Below are 20,597 nucleotides of genomic sequence, written 5' to 3' on the forward strand. Positions count from 1 at the left end.
AGATGAGAGAGACAAAAGTAAGAGAGACAGAGAGAAAGGAAAGCTTGACCTAAACTTCAAACGTTGTGAGGTCCAATTAGTATGAACTTATATAGATGAAATTTTATAGGTTTAATGCATAAAAGAAATTATATGTATATCTCACATTTTATATTATAAATTATTTTTAGTTTTACCTTAGATGTGAGGGAAAAAAGAGAGACAAATAGAGAGAAAGAAAGGAGATGAGAGAAAATAAACTAAAATAAAAAGTAAAGAGAAAAAAATTAGATAAAGAATCGAGGAGAAAGAGAGAAGAAATAAATTAGAAATAGAGAAGGAAAAGAGGAGATAGAAAAGAGAAAAATGGATTATTGAGTGAAGTTTTGCTTGGCGCCTCATGGTTGCTGCGAAGCGGTGTGCTGAACACTAGTTAATTATGATATGACTCCATATCTAGCTGGTTTTTTATATATTAGTTTATAACTCAAAATGACAATTTTCTTTTCGCTTTATCCAAACAAAGTGTCGATGAATATGTATACTAAAATTTCAAAACTATTAGCTAAATTATAGAAAGGACTGAGTATGATTAGAAATCACACTCTCCCCCTCCCCCCAGTTTTTGCGAGGGTTTTAGAAAAGGAAAACATTATGTTCATTCATGCAACAATACGAAGCATGAAATTTTGAATTAAGACTCAACAACTCTTTTATTTGTAATGCGAGATTTTGCAGATTACATCAAAGGCAGGTTTACAAGTAGAAAAATCTATCTCTCTCCCTCTCTGTGTGCGCGCAGAATGCATAATTTTACAACCAAGGTTGGCTGTCAGCCCGGGGAACCCAGACGATGCTGTCTCCGAAATTCCAATGGCAGATGAACTTACCCGAGAGGCCCTCCAAAATTCTGAGAACCGGACTGTCTTTGAAATCGATGTGTAGGGCATGAAAATTGTGGCAAGAAGCAGAGGCAGTCAAGCTTTTGCCGGAGATGGTGTCACCAACATGATTTGAGCTGGTGTTGTGTATGATCAAGTCCACCTTGAATACCTTGCTGCCTTTCAAGTAATGGCAATAGAAAACTTGATAAGGAAACATGGCACTGTGGCAGGCGACAACAGGAGCGCGGATCTCTTGGAGTTTTTTAATGGTGACGGCCTGATCATACAGTAGGGCATGAGGCGCCGTGGAGTAAAGTTCCGCTCCGCTTGCCAGTATCTCGAGGTCTGAGCTGCGCGACACAGAGGCCGCGAAGTCGGCCATCTCTTCGAGGGACGACACGCACGCCTTCGTCTCGCCCTCTGCGGGCGACGCCCCGCAAACCCTCAGGGTTTCTTCCATGCTCCTGGCCATGCCGGATCCCACCGAGAACCCGAACTGGCGCAGGAGCTGCGCCATCCTCTCCACGCAGAACAAAGGCCGCAGAGCTTCTACCAGCACCGGAGGCAGGAATGCTCTGTGTGTGCCGATATTACCCGCCATAGTCCTTGCCGCAGTAGCCGCTATCTGGAGCCTCTTCCCTGGAGCTAAGCTGCTTTCTCCGAAGAAGAGACCACTCACAACAGCTTCCTCCAGAGAAGTATCTAAACTTGGAGGGAAGTTGTAGGTAGATAAGCGAGATAGCTGCAGGGGGACGAAGTCCACATCCTTGTTGCTACAAATGAATGCGGCTTGGACGCAGAAAGGTGCTAAACTGAGGCCCGCTTGCAGGCGAGCTTCTATGATCGTGGCGGACTCCGGGTCAAGCGGGCTGACGCGAGAGGCGAGAATGGGTGGGATGGTACGCGAGCCAGCGGCTGGGCCGTTGATGAGAGCAAGGCTACTACCACTAGCAAACCCTAATTGATGATCACCAGCGCTAGTTGCAACTACAATCTGAATATCTCGAGCTAAACGCATACAGCTTAGAAGGAGCCATGCGGCCTGTAGTATGACCAGGAGGATCTGCATACTACCTTAACACGAATGCCGGAGCTCCTGACTGGAAACAGGGAAAATAAGCTACCTATCACTCGGCGGCGCTGTTTTCGTTGTTCTTTAACCGGAACTGAGAGAGAGAGAGAGAGCAGAGGGTGGGTGACAGGGTGTGGCACGTGTGGGTGTGTGTTTGTGTGAGAGCTTGGGAAGCCCTCCGTTGTCGGATATTGAGCAACGACTTTTTCAGACAAGCAGCATCCCCCCCTGCCATTGACTCAGCTTTTCCACTGTATTCAACTCAATCGAGATTCGAGACTTTCACGTCCTTGCATAGCATTTTCTATCCGCGCGAGTTGCGAGTCGCGACTCTCAAAACTCTGATAATTTGATAATAGCTGTCTTTCACAGAAGCCAAAATACAAATCAAACCCTTCTTTTCCATATTTAATGCTGCTACGGGTAAGGACTCAGGAGTACATGCATAATGCATGCCACCAATTTTCGTCGTAACGTGCATGGCAAGGAAATCGAAGCATTAGTTTTAGAATAGTTTATCACCGAAGACAGCTCAAAGGCTGATTACTGATATATCGCGTGGTTTACGGCCGCTTCAATTGAAGCATTAGTTTTAGCCTAGTTTATCACGGAAGAAAGCTCAAAGGCTGATTATTGATATATCGCGTGGCTTACGGCCGCTTCAATGCGACACGGTTCAGTTCACGGAAGAAAGCTGAAAGGCTGGAATGTCGCGATTTACAGCCATCTCCATTCGACAGTGTTCAGTTCTCGAGTTGAAGTTCCATTGGAGGGAGTTAGAACATGTATGTCTTTATCAGGCCTCCTCTCTAGTCCCTAGGATATCATGCCTCCGTAATCTGTATCCACGTCACAACCAGTGTTCGTTTTTTAACGTACCCTAGGTTTTTTCTAGTGAAGGGCTCCTCAAGAAGTGCCTTTCTTATGGAAGGGTTTTCGAAAATTTTGCCTTTCCACTTGATACATATTTTAAAATTTGCCTTCCTAGTTTTTTTTAAAAAACATCGCATGAGAAAAAAATTATAAACATTGTATTATCTGCATAAGCCATTTTACCACTTTTTCTTATTCATTAGTATCCACGAAATTGTAACATAAATGATACAATAGACTATTCAAAATTTAGTATAACAAATAACCAATTATTTTAAGCATGAACAAACATAAATCTAATAGACTATTCAAAATTCAGTATAACAAATAACCAATTATTTTAAGCATGAACAAATATAAGTATAATGATATTACCTAATAAAATTTGTAATGTCATGGTGAAGATTAAGCTCAATCAAGAGAGGTGGTTTAGAAAGGAAACAAGATAGCTCTATAATCATCCATGGTCTCAAATCAAATAGCAGTATAGTCAAAGCACACCTCTACTCATCCTTCTTTACATCAACTCTATCGCTATCACATCAACGTTGCGATGAGCTTTCAATCCATCCCACATGGCATAGATGGCATCCCAATCAACATCTGTAGGATCTTTAACACCATTGTATGAAAAGACCATGAGCTGATCTAAGGTCTCTAATGACAATCTATTGCAAGCATTGGACTTGGTGTGATTCATTTTAGAAAACCCTCTCTCATAAACAACCGTGCTTGCAACAATTACTAAGCATGCACACCATAACTTTTTTTTCTCCCCAAAGACTTGATTAAACTCAATATCATGGCCACAAAATTGCCAAGTAGCATGCATACTTTGACTCAAACATGTCATTTTTAACTTTACCATGAAGTTTCCATACTCAAGCTTACATCCATCAACATCAACAAGGGTCCCAAACTTTTCCAGTAAGACATTGATCCATATTGCATCCATTGTAATACATCCATGAATATCATGTGGATAATCCTTTGGACTAAATATATTTGCAGCCTCAAACAACCTTAAGTCAGTAAACCTCGCATAGAGTGCATATATAACTTTCTAAACAAAGAGCTATATAATGTACCCCAACTAAATGTGGCACATCTTTGGCAAATTGACTAACTAGAACATTTTCTTACCCAACCATTACATTGCATCCATTAGTGGAAAATCCTACAAGCTGTGATTTGGATAAGTCAAAGCTTTGTAAGAACTCCGCAAGTCCACCATAGAGCCAATTTATATTTGCAATAATGCAAAAAATCTATTGCATATATATCCATTGCCCTTGTCACATAAATATGTGATACATACAATCATATAGTGATCACATTAGGGAAAAAAATGAACTCACAAATGGGCCCTTAAAAATAATATAGTTTAAGATGTGGGCCTTTTGGATTGTCCAATAGGAAGACTAGATGTTGACATCCATGGAGGGTGAATCTTCTCTCTCTAAATCTTGGGTTTTCTATTAAAAAAGGGGTAGTGGGGGATTTTAAAAAAGGGAGAATGAATAGTACATAAAACTTGAGTTTCTCTCACCTCGTATTTCCCCCCCTTTTTTGGAGAATTTTCAATTTCGGTTTTTTTCCCTCTCATGAAATCAGTTTGACCCAAAAGTTGAGAAACATACCACTTTCCCTCTCTTCTCTATACTCATGAATTTTAGTCTCCATTGAAGCTCCATGTTAAGAGTAATTAGGCTTTTGAGGGTTCTGCTTACCTCTGCACTTTCTTCTCCATGCAACTCCAGATTTTGGGCAAAGCACAGGTGCCCATCTCTCTTTGCATTTTCTCTTATTTGGTATTTTTTCAATAGGGTTTGATGTCATTTCTTACTGTTATTGTTGTTTTATTGCAGAGGTTGTTTGGGGCTGGAGACAAAGGTGCTCATCTCTCTCTCTCTCTCTCTCTCTCTCTCTCTCTCTCTCTCTCTCTCTCTCTCTCTCTCTCTCTCTCTCTCTCTCTCTCTTAAAACAACAGAGGTTATTTGGGGCAAGAGACAAAGGTACTCATCTCTCTCTCTCTCTCTCTCTCTCTCTCTCTCTCTCTCTCTCTCTCTCTCTCTCTCTCTCTCTCTCTGTTGTTTCTCTTTTATGTTGTGTTTTCAATAGAATTTAATGTTGATTCTAATTGTTGTTTTCTTGCAAAGTTTATTTGGAGCAAGAGGCAAAGGTGTTAATCTCTCTCTTTTTTTTTTTTGCTAATATCTTTTTAATACAACATAATGTTAGTTCTAACCCTTGTTATTGTTTATTACAGATATCATTTTGGGTGACATTGCATAAGTGCTCATCTCTCTCTCCCTCTCTCTTTCTCTCTTTGTGTTTCCTCATTTCTATTGTTTTTTCTGTATACCTTCATGTAAATAGTAACTCTTGCTATTGTCTTTTGCAAATATCAATTTCGGTAAGATTGGATAGGTGCTCATTTCTTTCTCTCTGCCGCATACTCACACACTCTATCTTTCTTCATGTCTACATTTTCCCTTTTCTACTATCTTTACAATAGGGTTTGATATTAGTTCTAACTTAAGGATCAATTGTTGTTGTAGCACTTAACATAAGGTAGAGCAGAGATTCTATAGCTCAATTTACAGGTAAATCTGCCATATTTTGTGGTGCCAAAATTTATTCATTTAATTAGTGACTTTTATGTTTGATGGGATTGATGTTTTCTTATATCCATCATTTGCAGTGGGTTTTGATTAGCAAGGATTCAATTTTATCTTCAGCAAATCAACTTATACGTAAATTGGCCTTGTTTTTTATTGCTTTTATTCATGTAGTTATCTAGATATTTTTTGCTATAAGAGATTCATGCAAGTATTTTTGTTAAAAGGGATTCATGCATGTATTTTTTTGTACATGCAGGTATTGTACAAGGTTTAGGTGAAGCACATAATCCTCCATCGACTATTTTAATGTGGTGATTGATTCCTTTGTGCTGGATGATATGGATCTACTAGAAGTCAATGGTTCAAAAATCCTCTGCTTTATCGGTCCTATATGTCCATTCGAAACTCCATGCCAATTGACAATGATCCATGAAACTTTTATATCATATCATCCATATAACACACAATGTATTGAGTCTTAGAATATCTCAGATGTCAATCCAATGTGCCTATTAAGATTTGCATACCATGTGGCTACTATCCTTGTAACAACTACTCTATAATATCCACATTTCATACAATGTATTGAGTGAAATCTAACTCCTATTCATTATAATAAAATTTATTTTGGTAAAATTCTTTGAGTATTCTTGTGCTATTATTTTCATTATATTTTATGTAAATGGTATGATTAAAGTGATGCCTTGAACTTGAATCTATACTTTATGTCGATATACATATCCACATGTATTTCGATATCGATGTTTATGTATGTTTACAAAATTGTAAACATTTCTTAATGCTATTTTGATTTGTATGGCATATTGGTGATTACTAGACAGACTCAAAATGCTTATTATTTAGGGGTTAATACATACTTCTTTACATCTAATGTATAGGTTATAATGCTTGAGAGAAGAACAAGCATTCTCTCAATAGAAGTACGTAATAAGAAAGATAAAGAAGGAAATCGGATCACTGATATGTATCATTGCTCGTCTTGGGTACATATACGTCCAAGTATGAAGGGAGCTTTCAGGGTGAAAGAATCTGTAATTGCAGATGTATCAAAGCACAGGAAGGGTAAAATTTTAGCTCTCAGACAAAGGAATGTTGATTCTCACCTTGTAATAGAGGCATTTGTACAATATATATTCATGCAAAAACAAACACATATTGCGTCCACCATGCCCTTTCAACGAAACATTGCAAACAATAAGTATTTGCAACTCGTTGAGAATGAGAAATTTCATGATATCTATGTAACAAATTGTCTCGTATTTACAGAAGTATGCCCTTCGGATTGTTGTGAGTGGCAAAATGTTAAAAGCTTCACCGGTTCTTTTAAGTGTTACCACCTTGAAATTGGTAGATTTCTCTTTGAGGGACGTACAGCTAAGCAACTCGTAGAGGACCTTGTTTTTTTCTATGACTCCAAGCACATATTTCCCAATGGGGGTTGAGAATATGGAACCCTTGAGTCTATGCACATATCAAATCTCAATAGCATAGAATAGCCATTGTGTAGTAACGACATTTTGCACATGTCTAGCACAAAAATTTTAGCAGACATATTGAATTCTATGAAGCCAAGCACCAGCTCAAAGAATGTACATCTAAGTTGGTTCATAGAGATTGCAATTTTTGTACACATGTTCAAGGAATGTAAGGATTTGAGACGTACCAAAAGCACTTAAGTCATAAAAAGTGCATCATAGGATTATGTAACAAGGATTGTAGTCAAAACTTGGACATAAAAAATGACTCGTAGTCCTAACACAGTGCAGTGTCGAGTCACAACAAGGGACATGGCTTTCAAGTAAAAATTTTCTCTCTCAGTTGACTATTATCTTACTTTGACATGAATCGGCTAACTTTCCTTTCCAATTACAGGTACTTTGTCACACGACATACTTTATGCCTAGTGTTCAAGTATCGTAGATGTAGGATGCTCAAGGGTAAATGGTTGTGCCTTGATCAAGACATGTGTGAAAGTGCATCTGTGGATGTTATTGTCATTTGTGAGAGCCGTGAGTCCCAGATGTTACAAATGGATGATGATTGGCCCTTGAGTATAATGCGCCAGAAAATTACAATGTTAATGCAGAATCCACCTATTAGCTTCTATTTTAAACTAGATGGTAGGAAAATTCAAAGCCAAGCTAAGCATAATATTACTAGCGGAAAGTGTGTGGCTCCACATATTTTAGAAATTGTAGAGTCTCCCTAAAATCCCAACAACACAAGTTGTAATATCCAATACCTACAAATTTTCGAATTTTTTTGGCCAATAGAATATTGTTGCTTGCAAACTTGCAATATTTAAAAATTATGGTATTTATGCAAAATCATACAAAAGTAGATGGTGTACAATACTTGCTTCTATCAGATGTGCTGCAATACTTGGAAATGAAGAAAGAAGAGTTGTTTTCTATCCTAGTCAGAAATTCGATGGAAGACCTGAACGATTATGATTACATGGATGTGCATCCAACGATGGCAAACATTGAAATATATGATGGCACAAGCTTAGATATAGTGAGTGCCATCATAGTAGCACATGAGCATATTACCTCGATTGAAGAAGATTACTTTGTGCCAGATGAATCTACAAACTCCTTGGTTAAAGAAGATTACCTTGTTCCAAACTTGGTGGTCTTCCATAAGAAGTGCTCACTAGGAGGGTAAGGAATAATCATGAAAATTCGAGCTTTGACCAAGTTTGGACATTTTCGAGCAATACCTCTGACATCTAGCTTGGAGAAGGTGGTGCTAATCAAGTGATCAAAGCTTATTTACTTGTTTGACCAAACGCGTGGTGGAGCAATGTGTATTTGCTACATTAGGTGAACTTGCTAAAGTGTTATATCCACTTCTCCTAGAGAAAGAGCTGAAGGGGGAGCGCATCATTTTTTAGCAAAGAATGAACTTATATTTTCATCAGAAGCTAGCCCCTCCTCTCCACCGATGAAAAAGCAAGAAACAATTGACAATTCTTGTTGGCTATCGGTTTTTTATATCTACCATCACTATCAGCCATCATAGCATGTATTTTTTCTGATGAATATAAGATGTTTTACTTTGTCCCTATAAATAAATATTTATTGAATAAATCTATGATTCGTGTAAGTGTGACAATAATGTGTAGTACATGAACGCCTCATTGACATCCAATTCTCCTCTATCTGCAGTTACCTTGCCAACACAACCATATCTACAAAATACTTCTTCAAGCAAAAAGTGACAAACAGCTTGAGTGGTCTTGGTTGTTAAAGCTTTACCTTCAACTTGATTAGTTAGATCTTCTCTTGCAAGTACAAAATACTGCATATTCCATATCCCTGTAGGCCACCAGCATTTTTCTTTGACTTAAATAATAAAGGTTCCCCATAACTTCTATGGCCAGTCCACAAGCTTTCATGAAATTCCTTCATTACCTATAGTCGCAACCTTTTATTAACTAAAACTCGAACATGCGCTCCTTTCTTCTTCTTTTCATGCTTCCATAAATGCCCATTTTTAAGAAAGAGGCCATAAGCTTTCCTCTTAATATTCTTGAACTCTTCATCAGTCCAAGTCTCTTTCTTCTTCATTGTGCTCAAATATTGGCCGATCTTTAGCCAATCTTCTTCATAATCTTTTTCAAGGAAATGAACCAGAACTTGAGCAATGCAATGAGCATGCTAGCTTCTAGTTGACCACCCTTCTCTCATAGATAAATCTTTGGTCTTTGTTGATGTATGCTGATTTACAGCAATACCTTTTTTAGTTCTTAGTGTACTTAATGCTATATCATTAAAAAGATCATCTTCACTTGAAAGATTCACCTTTGGGTTTGTATATACAGCAATTGAAAAGGTACTTTCAGCAGCCATGGAATGAAATTCAGCAAGTATAGATTCTTCAACTTCATATTCTTCCATCAGCTCTTCTTCATTGTCATATTTTGCATGTGACAACATGTCAGAAACTCGATTTTCCTTTCTTGCAATATGCTTTAATTTGAGGTTGAGAGATTTAATATATGCAATCCATCTTAGCATAGCAATGTCGGGTATAGAGATTTAATATATGCAATCCATCTTAGCATAGCAATCCATCTTAGCATAGAGGTTGAGAGATTTAATTCGAGGTTGAGAGATTTAATATATGCAATCCATCTTAGCATAGCAATGTCGGGTATAGAGCAGTTGTCAATCATGCCCAGCCAAGAGTGGAAGACAATCACTTTCTACCACTACGGAAGCGCCTATAAAGTATTCACGATCACACTTTAATGCTGTTACAACTCCCCACAATTCCCTTTTTACTTGTGCATACCTTATTTGACGTTTATTGAGAACCTTTGCTCCAAAATGAATTGCATACATGTTACCTTCAAGGTCTTCTTGGCTAACAACCCATCCTATCCCGATGGGACTTGCATCCAAAGTAAGGATGATAGGTTGACCATTTGAATAATCAACCCTTTTGAGAGTGGGGGCTAAAATTAACAACTTCTTTAGTTTGTGTACAGTGAGAGTATGCTCTTTTCCCCAAGAGAATCTTTGGCCTTTTCTTAATAATTGATAGATATTTTTGGCTACATGAGCAAAATGTGGTATCCATACGAGATAGAATATACATGTGCCAAGAAATTTTCTCACCTCTGAAATATCTGTGCATTTTTCTTGCATTCTGCCAATGGCATCTATCTTAATTAGTGGAGGTCTACGTCTATAGTAGGGGCCACACAGATGTCTGACCACCACTAGAACTTCTTCTACTCCGAAAATCAACTTAGCTCTAGAAAGGGTAAGATGTACCTCTTCTAGCCTTGTCAAAATCCTGTCACAATCATGAATATAGTTAACTACAAATGTATTGCAGCCATCTTCGTCAAGCTCCTCATTCTTTTCATTGAATTCACATCCCTTGATAGGTACATCCTCAAGAAATGGAAGAGTAAGTTGTGGAATAAATTCCCTTAAGACTTTGTGTATGGCATTCATCATATGGGCTACGGAATTTGTTGCACCTTGTGGTAGAGTGTACATGCGGACCAATCCACGAGGTGTCTTCATTGTGGTAATGTCTTGGCTTTCTAATGAAAGATGAAATCGGTCATATCATGAATATAGGTCACCCATAGAATAATTTTCTCTACCTACAAAATCTTCAGCAAACTCATCAACAATCGGACCCGAACCAAAATTTTGGATTGTGACATGATTAACAGGCTGTAGATCTTGAATGAATCGTAATAAACCATCGATTTGATTAAGGTGCTGAAGAAGGTTCTAAAATCTTCATTCTGATCTTCTCATATAGAAGCTCCAATAATTCAGGCAAGTGCGCCCTTGGAACGGGAATGGGCTTGAGGTTCCAAGGTACATGTGGGACCGCAAAAATGACCATAGGAGCCACAATATTTGGATCCACACAACCTATTTCACTTGGCTGAAATGCAAAAGCTTTTCCATGTTTCATTAGCATTTGAATAAAAGAGTGTTTTTCAATCGATGAAAGTAAAGAATTTTTAGCTATTTTGAGCTCTTTTATACTTTCAAATGGGAACTTGTGACCAGTGCTGGAAGGATCACAAAGACTTGGCTGATTTGCTGCCCTATCAGCCAGCCTTTCACTTTCAGGAGAGGCAGTGGGACTCCCACAGGCTTCATTTTCTTATCCATTATCTTGTATTTTATCTCCACTTGTACTTCAACCTTGTTGAGTAAACCAAAGTCTTGTTACTCAAAAAATTCTTGAATTGCTTGATAAAAATCCGTTGATAAAAATCCGATGTACTTACTTCTATGGAATGATTTGCATATATTTCAGCCAATGTGTGAGCAGTTTTTAGTCTAAAAAAAATGCCCGAAATATCTTTATTTTCAGCCATCATGCCATAGGTTTTCAACACCCTTTTTATATGACATAAATATTTTCTTTCAGCTTTAGTCATGGGCTAGAAGAGACTTATAACAGCCCATACTATTGGTTGTACATACATACAAATTTTCTAGAGACACAATTTCTGTAGCATAAGGAGGTTCAATCTTTTTACATGACGTACTTCCATAGCCTCCTTTTACTGCAGTGTAGCGCGAGAACCTTTGAATTCTTGGGCATTAGGAGGCACAGGATAATCAGGAAATCGATATCTGTTTCGATGATGGTTAATGCACATAGTAAGACCTTGCACAGCTCGTTCATTATCCTTGCTTTGAATTTGAGCATAGGAAGAACCATCATCAAGAGCTTTTGTTTCCAAGCAGGCTTAAAAAATGTAAGGTTGCACAAGAATGATAGGGTAACTACAAGAGTCTTGAACAAAAAAGTGAAAATTGTATTTTATGTCTCCAATAGTTACCTGCACATTAGGACATGCAGCATATAACTCTCCAGAAGAGTTGTTTGCAGCTCTCATTTGCCAATGTGGATCAACATCTATGGGCGATCCATCGCTTTCATAGAGACTCCTTGCCATGACGTTTATCTTAGAACCATGGTCTAAGAGTGAAATACATGGTGTTTCTTTTTCTCCAGTTTTGACAAGTATCTCTGTTGTTACTCTTGCCCAATGTGCACGAGAGTAGTGACTACTTGGAATGAATCAGGCTTCTTCCTCATGACCAGCCAACCATTACATTTTCAGCCTTCACTTCTTTAATTTTTGCATCCATACTTTCTTTATCTTCAACTTCAATTGCTGCAATTAACTCTTTAACTGCTTCAAGCTGAATTCCTTGTGTAGTGAGCTTATCTTCATCCTGCACAAAGACTCAAAGAGCTTGCAAAAAAGCATGCACTGTTTCTTCAGCATCATCACCAACATATTGTCTTTTTCTTTTGATTACATTAAAAATTACATCATGAAATTCACGTTTGGCAATTTTGAGAATTTCACCTAAGGTGAACTCAATTTTACTTTTCACAATTCATTCTTCTAGAACTTGTTTGATATCGGTTGCAAATTCTATGTCAGACTGCAATTTATAGCATGGTTGCTTGCCTTTCTTCTTTCCTTTGGTCTTCTTTGTTTGTGGTGCATCTTCCATCTCTTGATTTGGGGTTATATTTTCAGCAAGCTTTGGTTGTTCAGGCATTCTTCTAGTTATCCGTTTTGGAGGGCGAGAAGAAGAGGAAGGCCCTGGTTCATCTTCTCTTCTTCTCTTTTCTTCAATCAAGACTTCTTTATTATTCACATTAGCCAAATGTGCAAAGGCAAAAAAAGAATCTGCCGGTTCTTTCCAATCAGTTATTCCTCGAATGCACTGACTGGCATTAGTCAAATCATCTTTGGCTACTTTGTTGTGCTCCATTTGATCTAATGCATGCATCCATACTTTAGATTGCACATTAGCTTTACATGCTTTCAAATTTGATTTAGTTGGCTCAATTTGCAGCCCATAGGTAGCTGCATCAATTGCTACATAGGCGTTCTTTACAGCTAAATCTTCTAATCTTTTCTTCATTTCACCATTGCCAAAATTTGACTTCGGTGGAAGACCAGTTTCACTTGCATGAATTTTTTCGTCATTCCAAAAGACAAGATTCTGTGATTCAAACTCACGGAAGGCAAAACACTCCCTCTTGTCATATTGTTGATTATCACACGAAATATAGCGCCTCTTATAGCCTTCTCTCATGGGTCTTTAAGTTGATGATCGTCCTTGTTCTTCAACTTTGACATCCAGCTTCTCCACCTTGGAACTAATTTTTGTAAGATTCAGATGAAGGTCACGCATGCTTTTAATGAGTTCATCCATGATCTTATTTTTAGAAGGAATAGAAGAAGAAAGAGTTGGTCGATTAGTCAAAGGAATAAGGGATTTTGAAGGTGGAACAAGCTCCATCAATGGAGTTGTTGAAGTTGAAGTACAACCCTATCTTAGTTGCATCCACTCTCTTCGAGCAATCATGCTAACTGCATCAGTAACATTTGTCCATGTAGTCTTAACTTCTGATTTGGAGGTAGTATCTTCTAGGAGATTAGCAAGCTTCTCTTGTAGAATGGGATCTGCAGCCTTAAGGAATAATTCAATCTTCTGTCCTTCCATACTTTGTTGGTATTTAGCATCAATTTTTCCAAATTTCAAACTCATGGTATCAAGTTTTGTAGCTAAACCTTTGTTGGGTTTTTCAACCCAATAAATGAAGCTTTTCTTCGTCATTAGGCCAAAGTATTTTAAGAAGACTTCTTCGCGTAGGAGTTTTTTGAATACAACCCAATCCGCATCTCGCTGAAAAAGACCATGGATTCTTTCTTGAAGACCATGCTTGGCTAATATAGCAAAATAGTGACTCCATGCATGTTGTGGTACACCAAAGAAGAGCATTTTCTCAACATGCAAGCAAATGATAGCAAAGACATTTTGACCATTAAATTGTTTTAATTCCTGTCCAACTTCCTCTAGGGCCTTGATAACTGTGGAATCAATCTTCTCTTTGTCTTGCCTTTGTTGTTGTTGTAAATTTTGGATTTGTTGGTGCTAAGTCTGATGTAGTATGGGCACCAACTGTTGTAGAGTATCTCCTAAAGAATCCCTCATCTTGGAGTTGTCTTACACCAACCTTCATGTCGGGTTCACTAATGTCATAGTGCGTAGAGTTGAAGGTCACCACAGGGGTTTGGCAAGAAAACTAGACAAGATAGATAGAGATGTGTCTTCAACAGATAAGTAGATTAGAGTGAATGTTTAAAGGTTCAAGAGGTACTTCACAGTCAATCACAAGGGTTTGAGCAAGAAGAATGTATGGGGGTTCAAGAGCTTAGACTCTAGAGATTATAGAGATAAGAGAAGGGTTGAAGGTTTCAAGCCAAGTTCTTGAAGATGTTAATAGGCTTCCAACTACATGTTCTCAGCAAAGATCACAAGAGTATTATCTCATAAGTTTTAACTCAAATCATACTTGTTTTCTTAACTGTAAGAGCAATCATAAATTATAAAATCAAGTATAATATGATGTCATGTATAATAAACACTTTTGCATCCCATTATTCATACATGATGCCATAGCATGAATCAACTTTGCATGATTACATTCAATGTAGACAATTAGGGATAAAAGCTTATAAGTCAATTACAAGGCTCGTAGTAGGGCAAAGAGACTTGCTTCAAGAGAGCTTCAAATTGAGTTCTTGATAAGGATAAGTTACTAGAGCCAAAACATAAGAGAAATAGCTCCTCCTAATTCAACTCAAAGCATCTATCAATGATCTACAAACATTGCCCCATCATAGGGGCACATAATACTTGCACGTTTGACTAAATGTATTCTGTAGAGTAAAAAATGAATTAAAATAACATTGCTATATCTGATTCTCTGAATATGGCTGAAGATATCAGCCCCAAATCAATCCAAATGTCTTTTGAAATTCACTTCTGATGATAGCATAAACTTCCCCTAATATGGTGTCGGTGCGTTTGGTGTCAAAAGTCCACCACGGGGGTAAGACACAGCAAGGTGAAGGTAGATTTAGGGAGAGGAGTAGACGGAAGAGAAGGGGTTCAAAGAAGTAGAAGACATAAAAGAATACTCACAGAAAGAAATAGAAAATGTAGAAGAATACTAATAGAGATGAAGCCTATCAATTTATTTTTGCATTATGAGAAGATAAAACTCTTGTAAATAAAAATGCGTATAAAATAATACCTTCCTCTATGCTACTTAGATCGCCAATCTGATGCTTCCATTGGCTCCGAAAGGGGGTAAAAATACCAGTTCACTTGGCCAAAATTCTACCAGTTCATTCCCTCTTCATTTTCCACTTCAGAGTGATGTTCACTACTTGAAAAAAGCAATTGCGCGTCGAGCGATTTTGCTAATCTTTCTTTTTACATAAAATCCTCTCAGAATAGCTGAAAGCTATATGCTTTCTTTTACATGTTATCCTATTCTAGAAGTTGTCTACATTTTTATGGATTGTTACAAAAGATAATATCTAAAATATCAAAAATTGGTTAAAACTTGTCCAAAAATATAATATTTTTGAACCATGGACACTAACACTAATGCCTAAACTGGCATTGACTCTCTAAATCTATAAGAAAGCTGTATTCTTAGAGTTATTCACACGATGTGTGCGTAGTGGCATGACACCATCCCCTGTAGATATTGATGAGATAGGCCAGTAAATGTAGTCCCTTTGCCCATCTTTAAGGGAGAGTACAATGAAGACCTTGATCTTCATATAGCTAATTTTATGGTAGCGTGTGTAGCTAACAATGCTAGAACCCTTGAGCATTGGTTGGCAATATTACTTGCCATATTCAAAGGTGCAGCATTTCAGTGGTATGAGAGCCAAGCAATATGAACTTTTGGTACGTGGGGCGACCTAAAGTTGGCCTTCCTCACTAAATTCTGTCACAAAGTTTTTGAAGAGCGGATGGGAGAGAATTTCATCAATCCAAGTCAGTCCTTTGGTGAATGGATGGAATCATATGTCTCTAGAATGGAATCCATCCTAAAGCAATCGACCAACCATGACTTAGATGAAGGCATCCAAAAGGGAGATCTCCTTAGATGCATACAACCAGAAATTCGTAAGTTTGTGGAATTAAAAAGACAGACTGGTCAACCTATAAGGTGTAGTGGAAGGTGCAAGACTATATGATGAAGTTAAAGCAAGGCTATCTGTGACATCAAGAAGAGGAGTCTTACATCCTCCCATGCCAAGAAATGTATCATTATGAGAGTTTTGAGGGCTCGAAAATGCCCTGTAAGGGATCCTAGTAGAGAGAAAAAATATTTTAGAAAACAAAATTATTTTTTATATTTTTTAAAATTTTTATATTTTGGTAGGTAAATATATGAAAATTTATTAATAACTCATTGTCGCGATATTCTCGTAGTCACATCAAACCTAGAAATCTAGGCCACCATAAAGATGACAAAGATTGTCATAATGATAATCTTACTCATCCTCATTAAAATGAAAACTAATATTCAATTTGAATGGTTTTAAATGTTTGGTTACTTCCCTCCATTCTTACTCTCTTCTTTCTTTCCCATCGTTACTAGTTTCTTTTTTGTTTTCTTTCTTGTTTCTAATTCACATAGTTTTTAATCCAATCTTCTAATCACATCCTTAGCTATGGATTAGCCATCTAATGATCTCTGTAGCTCTAGTAAAAGACCTTTCTATCATCTTCATATTGAGTTGGATAGTGAGTATGAACCAATAAGGAAGAGAAAAAAACCCATTACTATTACAGAGTCAACGAAACATATACTCAAGTTTGAAGGAAAGAAGAATCTTGATCTTTGGTTAGATTGTAGGCTATATCCCAAAAATCCTAACAAAAATAACACTCCGTCTTTCTATAAAAGCTCTTCATTATTGAGGTTCATTGGTGATGGTTATAATGGGTTTCTAGGTTATACACTTAGCTTGGCTGCAAAAAAGAATGTCCTCAAATTGGAGAATCATCTTTTATCAAAACATAACAACGAGTTAGTGCAGAAGCTAGATAACTATCAACAGAGGATTCATTTGTTGGAGAAATGCATCAAATCTTATTTTTTAAAAAAATATTTTAGGACTTCGAAATTAAAAAAAGGCTCTTAGAAATATTGAAAGTCTCAGATGAGAAGGAGGTGGTTGCAGTAAAAGAATCCAAGTAGCAAGGTACATTTTTTTCCACTTTAAAAATATTAAATATGACTTTCTTTATAATTAATTGTATTGATTTGTGATATTGATTTTGTTTATGTCTCTTCTTCAATCGAATGCAAGTGAAAGAGATTCTTTGAAAGCATCTCACTTTTATAATCATCTTCTTCCTTCAGTAGTTTCAAAAGATATTTTAGAAAAAAAAATTAAATAGGCAAAGAAATAATGCTTGGAGTCATTTATAAAGGATCATTCTTTTGATACCAAGTTAGCGCCGAAGACACTAGATAATATTGATATCAGTCGAGATGCTTATGTATAATTTTTTCAGCTTTTACAATCAAATATGAAGTAAGGACAAGTACATAATTGCATACTTCCAAGACCATCTGTGGTAAGAACTATTAGATAGAGTGTGAATAACAAAGTGGTGGAGATTCTGGGTGAGCCTTTCCATTTTAAGGCTAGCTTCAAGGGCAAGAAAAAAGAATTTGTATTAAGTGAATTTAATAATATTTTTCTTGACTTTTCCACCCTATAATGTTTAATGATTAGATTCTATGACTTGTCACTAGAAGAGGCACAAGGAGTGGCTAGATTTGTGGTTAAACTTGATGAAAGTGAGATTCTAAAATGTACAATACTAGAGAGGGTATCTATTACCTTGATCAATATAGCCCTTTCATTAGATCATTGCGATCACTCAATGTCATTTAGTGTCTAGTCGAAACACAACATCTGGTGGCTAGGAGCATTCGAAGTAGATATAGAGAATTTTGATATATTGTATTGGGTTTTTCATTGAATACCAATACGTGATATTATTAAGAGACAACAAGTTGGAGAAGGGCTATTTGTTGAAGCATTTGGGAGCTATAAGATTGAGTGGCACATAGTTGGTGACTTAAGGACACTTAAATGTATGTACAATGTATCAAAGGGAGTCAACTCTAGATCTCCTTGACTATATTGCATGTCCCTAGCCATAAATTTGAACTCAAGAAATTGGAATAGAGCTCACTCTAGGAACAACAAGTATCCATAGTTTAAGCCAGTCTTAGATATTCCTTTAGTGAATGCCCATATCTATACACTTCATGCACTTTTTAGGATAATTAAAAAGCTTATTCATCTTTATATAGGATTTGCATGGAAGCTGAAACCATTATTAGCTAGAATAGATGCTATAACAAAGATTGAAAAAGTCTTATCTGAAATTGGTTTGCATGGTGGTAGTTTTGTTATTGAACCAAATCTACAAAAGTCTAAGGATGGCAATTGTATCCCCAAAAAGCCATCTATTCGTGGAGTGAAGGCTAGAAGGTTCCTGGGCTTTCATGGGAGACTTGGTAAGATAAACTCTAGGAATGGTGGCTCAACTATTAGATACAATCAGTGGAACTGCCTACATAATGCAATTAAGGATCATGCTGATAATGGACAAGCTTAGAATAGAAAAGCCAATGTTTGGGAAACACTAGACAAAGTATTCTTTTATTGTGATAAAACTAAGTGGAATGATGATGATCTAAAAGACTTCAAAAACCAATTGAACCTTTTTAAAGAGGCAATAAGATAGAAGCTTGGGGTAATCAACACTTCACTCACTATATGGTAAGAAGTTTGCATATGTATGTCTCTTTATTGTCTAACTAATATAGGGTTTTCTAACTGAATTTATTTATTTGTTAACTATGCAGCATATTTTATACAACCATGCTCCATATTTTATCAAGAAATATGGATATCTATCTATCTTGTTAACCCAAGGTATGGAAAAATCACATTATCAAGCAAGAAAAAAATACTTTAGACACATAGGACATGGAGGTGGAAGATTGAAGCTCCTTCCAAGCTATAGAAAGCAAGAGTTCCTGAAATGTAGAGGTCTCATTGAGTAGGATGAAACAAAAGATTTCTTTAGAGGACCCAGTGAATTGCTTGAAACTAAAGACTCTTCTGTAAAAAGTCAGACTAAAAGATGTGAAGGGTTTCTTGAAAACCATTTTTTTCCATCTCTTTGTCTAGTTTGTAACCATTTTGAATATCTTTGCTTTGCACAAAAGTTTAAATATTCCTCTTTTTTTCTTTGGGTAACGGTGGATATAGTCCTTGCCAAAAATGACGTATTACATTATGCGGTTGTGTCTTTGAGCTTGAATTTGTGCCAAATTTGTCTGTAGAACCATTGAAAGACCTCTAATAAACTATTTTCTTGCAATTATGCTAGTTCCTCCAAGATCGCTTTATGTCATCAGGTAAGCATGCATCAAAGTGTTTGTTCCGAGGACTCTTCACAACCTCTATCAGAATCCTAGAAGGGTTTAAACTTAATTGGAAAACCTTTTTGTTGGCTAAAAATAAAATATTAGAAAATTTGGGAATCTCCCAAGTTCCACTTTCAAATAAGGAGTGAAGATTTGACCAAAAGGCTAAATCTTAACCCCATATTTGAGAGTGGGACTTGGGGGGATCACTTATATAGTATCTAAGAAAATTTTCACCTTCAAGTAAGGGGATCAGATTTGACCATGTGTCTAAATATCAATCACATTAAGAATTTCCAAAATTTACAAAAAAATTTAAATTCTTGAATATGTGGTTTAAAATGGATCAACATTTTTAGTGTATCATAAAAGGTCAACTTAGTCATGTTTCCTATGGGGTTTTTCTATAGAAGATCATTCAGTTCTCGTCTCCCCCGAGTGGCATTCCTGTGCTTGATCCTATTCCACTTCCGCAACAGTCTCCTCCTTCTGCTCCTTCTCCTCCTATGGAAGTCAATTCAGATCTAGCGGATAAAACCCCTATTAGAATCATTCAAAAGAAGTGTTGCATAGAGGGTCCTTCTGATCCTCTCCCTATTCCAATACTTGTGGTACATATTTTGATACACGCAAAGTCTGGTATCTCCATTCCCTCGTTCTTGTTTTGTATCAACCTCTTTGCAACACAACAGGAAGGGCATTTGTATCCACAAATTCCTCCATCCTTGCAAATAATACTTTTTGGATCTATGCCTTCACAGCTAGGTTGTGGTGTTCAGTCTACTTTGGAGACTTCCATGACTTCTTATCTTCAAACAATCTACACAAAAGTGCATACCTCATTGCAAGACAAGGTGGATTCTTTGACGAGTCAACTTATCAAAGCTTTGGAGGATTTAGCTTTTGAAAAGACTGCTTTGAGTAATATCCATACACAAATGAATGCAGCTATAGGTTTGATGGACTCACAGAAGGCCATGATTAAGGAGTTAGAAGCTCACTTTAGAGGAAGTGAATGTGTCATTAACCAAGGTGAAAAATGCTACTCTTGAGGAAATGATAAAATCAACTCGTAAGCCTGGTATGTGTGAGGGCCAGTTGCAGCATTCTTAAGAAATTGTAGAGTCACAAAAAAAGTTTATTGAAGAAGTTAACCAAAAAGTTGCTACTCTTTCTGTCCTCCTCCAAACATGATGATGTCCTCTTTGTTGTGTTCTAAGGAAGAGCTAGATCATTTGCAACATAAGGCTAAATTGCGTGATGGATTTTTCCCCAAGGTAGAGTGCATTCAGCAAGGTA

The 20,597-nt window shown here is 37.0% G+C and overlaps 1 protein-coding gene across 1 annotated transcript; it reads right to left on the reverse strand.

Moving 5' to 3' along the window:
* Nucleotides 1-682: 682 nt before the first annotated feature.
* LOC148018900 (BURP domain-containing protein 6-like) lies at nt 683-1,984 on the reverse strand. The gene has a single exon (XM_087701445.1). The coding sequence runs from the start codon at nt 1,930-1,932 to the stop codon at nt 793-795; it is 1,140 nt and encodes a 379-aa protein (XP_087557571.1). The 5' UTR covers nt 1,933-1,984; the 3' UTR covers nt 683-792.
* Between the last annotated feature and the right edge of the window lie 18,613 nt (nt 1,985-20,597).

Source organism: Lygodium microphyllum, chromosome 20 (genome assembly GCF_053477565.2).
Source record: "Lygodium microphyllum isolate KBCC chromosome 20, Lygodium_microphyllum_v1.1.10, whole genome shotgun sequence".
NCBI lineage: Eukaryota > Viridiplantae > Streptophyta > Polypodiopsida > Schizaeales > Lygodiaceae > Lygodium > Lygodium microphyllum.

Excerpts from the sequence above, each read along its gene's own strand:
- LOC148018900 (XM_087701445.1), bottom strand. The coding sequence starts at position 1,932 with ATGCAGATCCTCCTGGTCATACTACAGGCCGCATGGCTCCTTCTAAGC.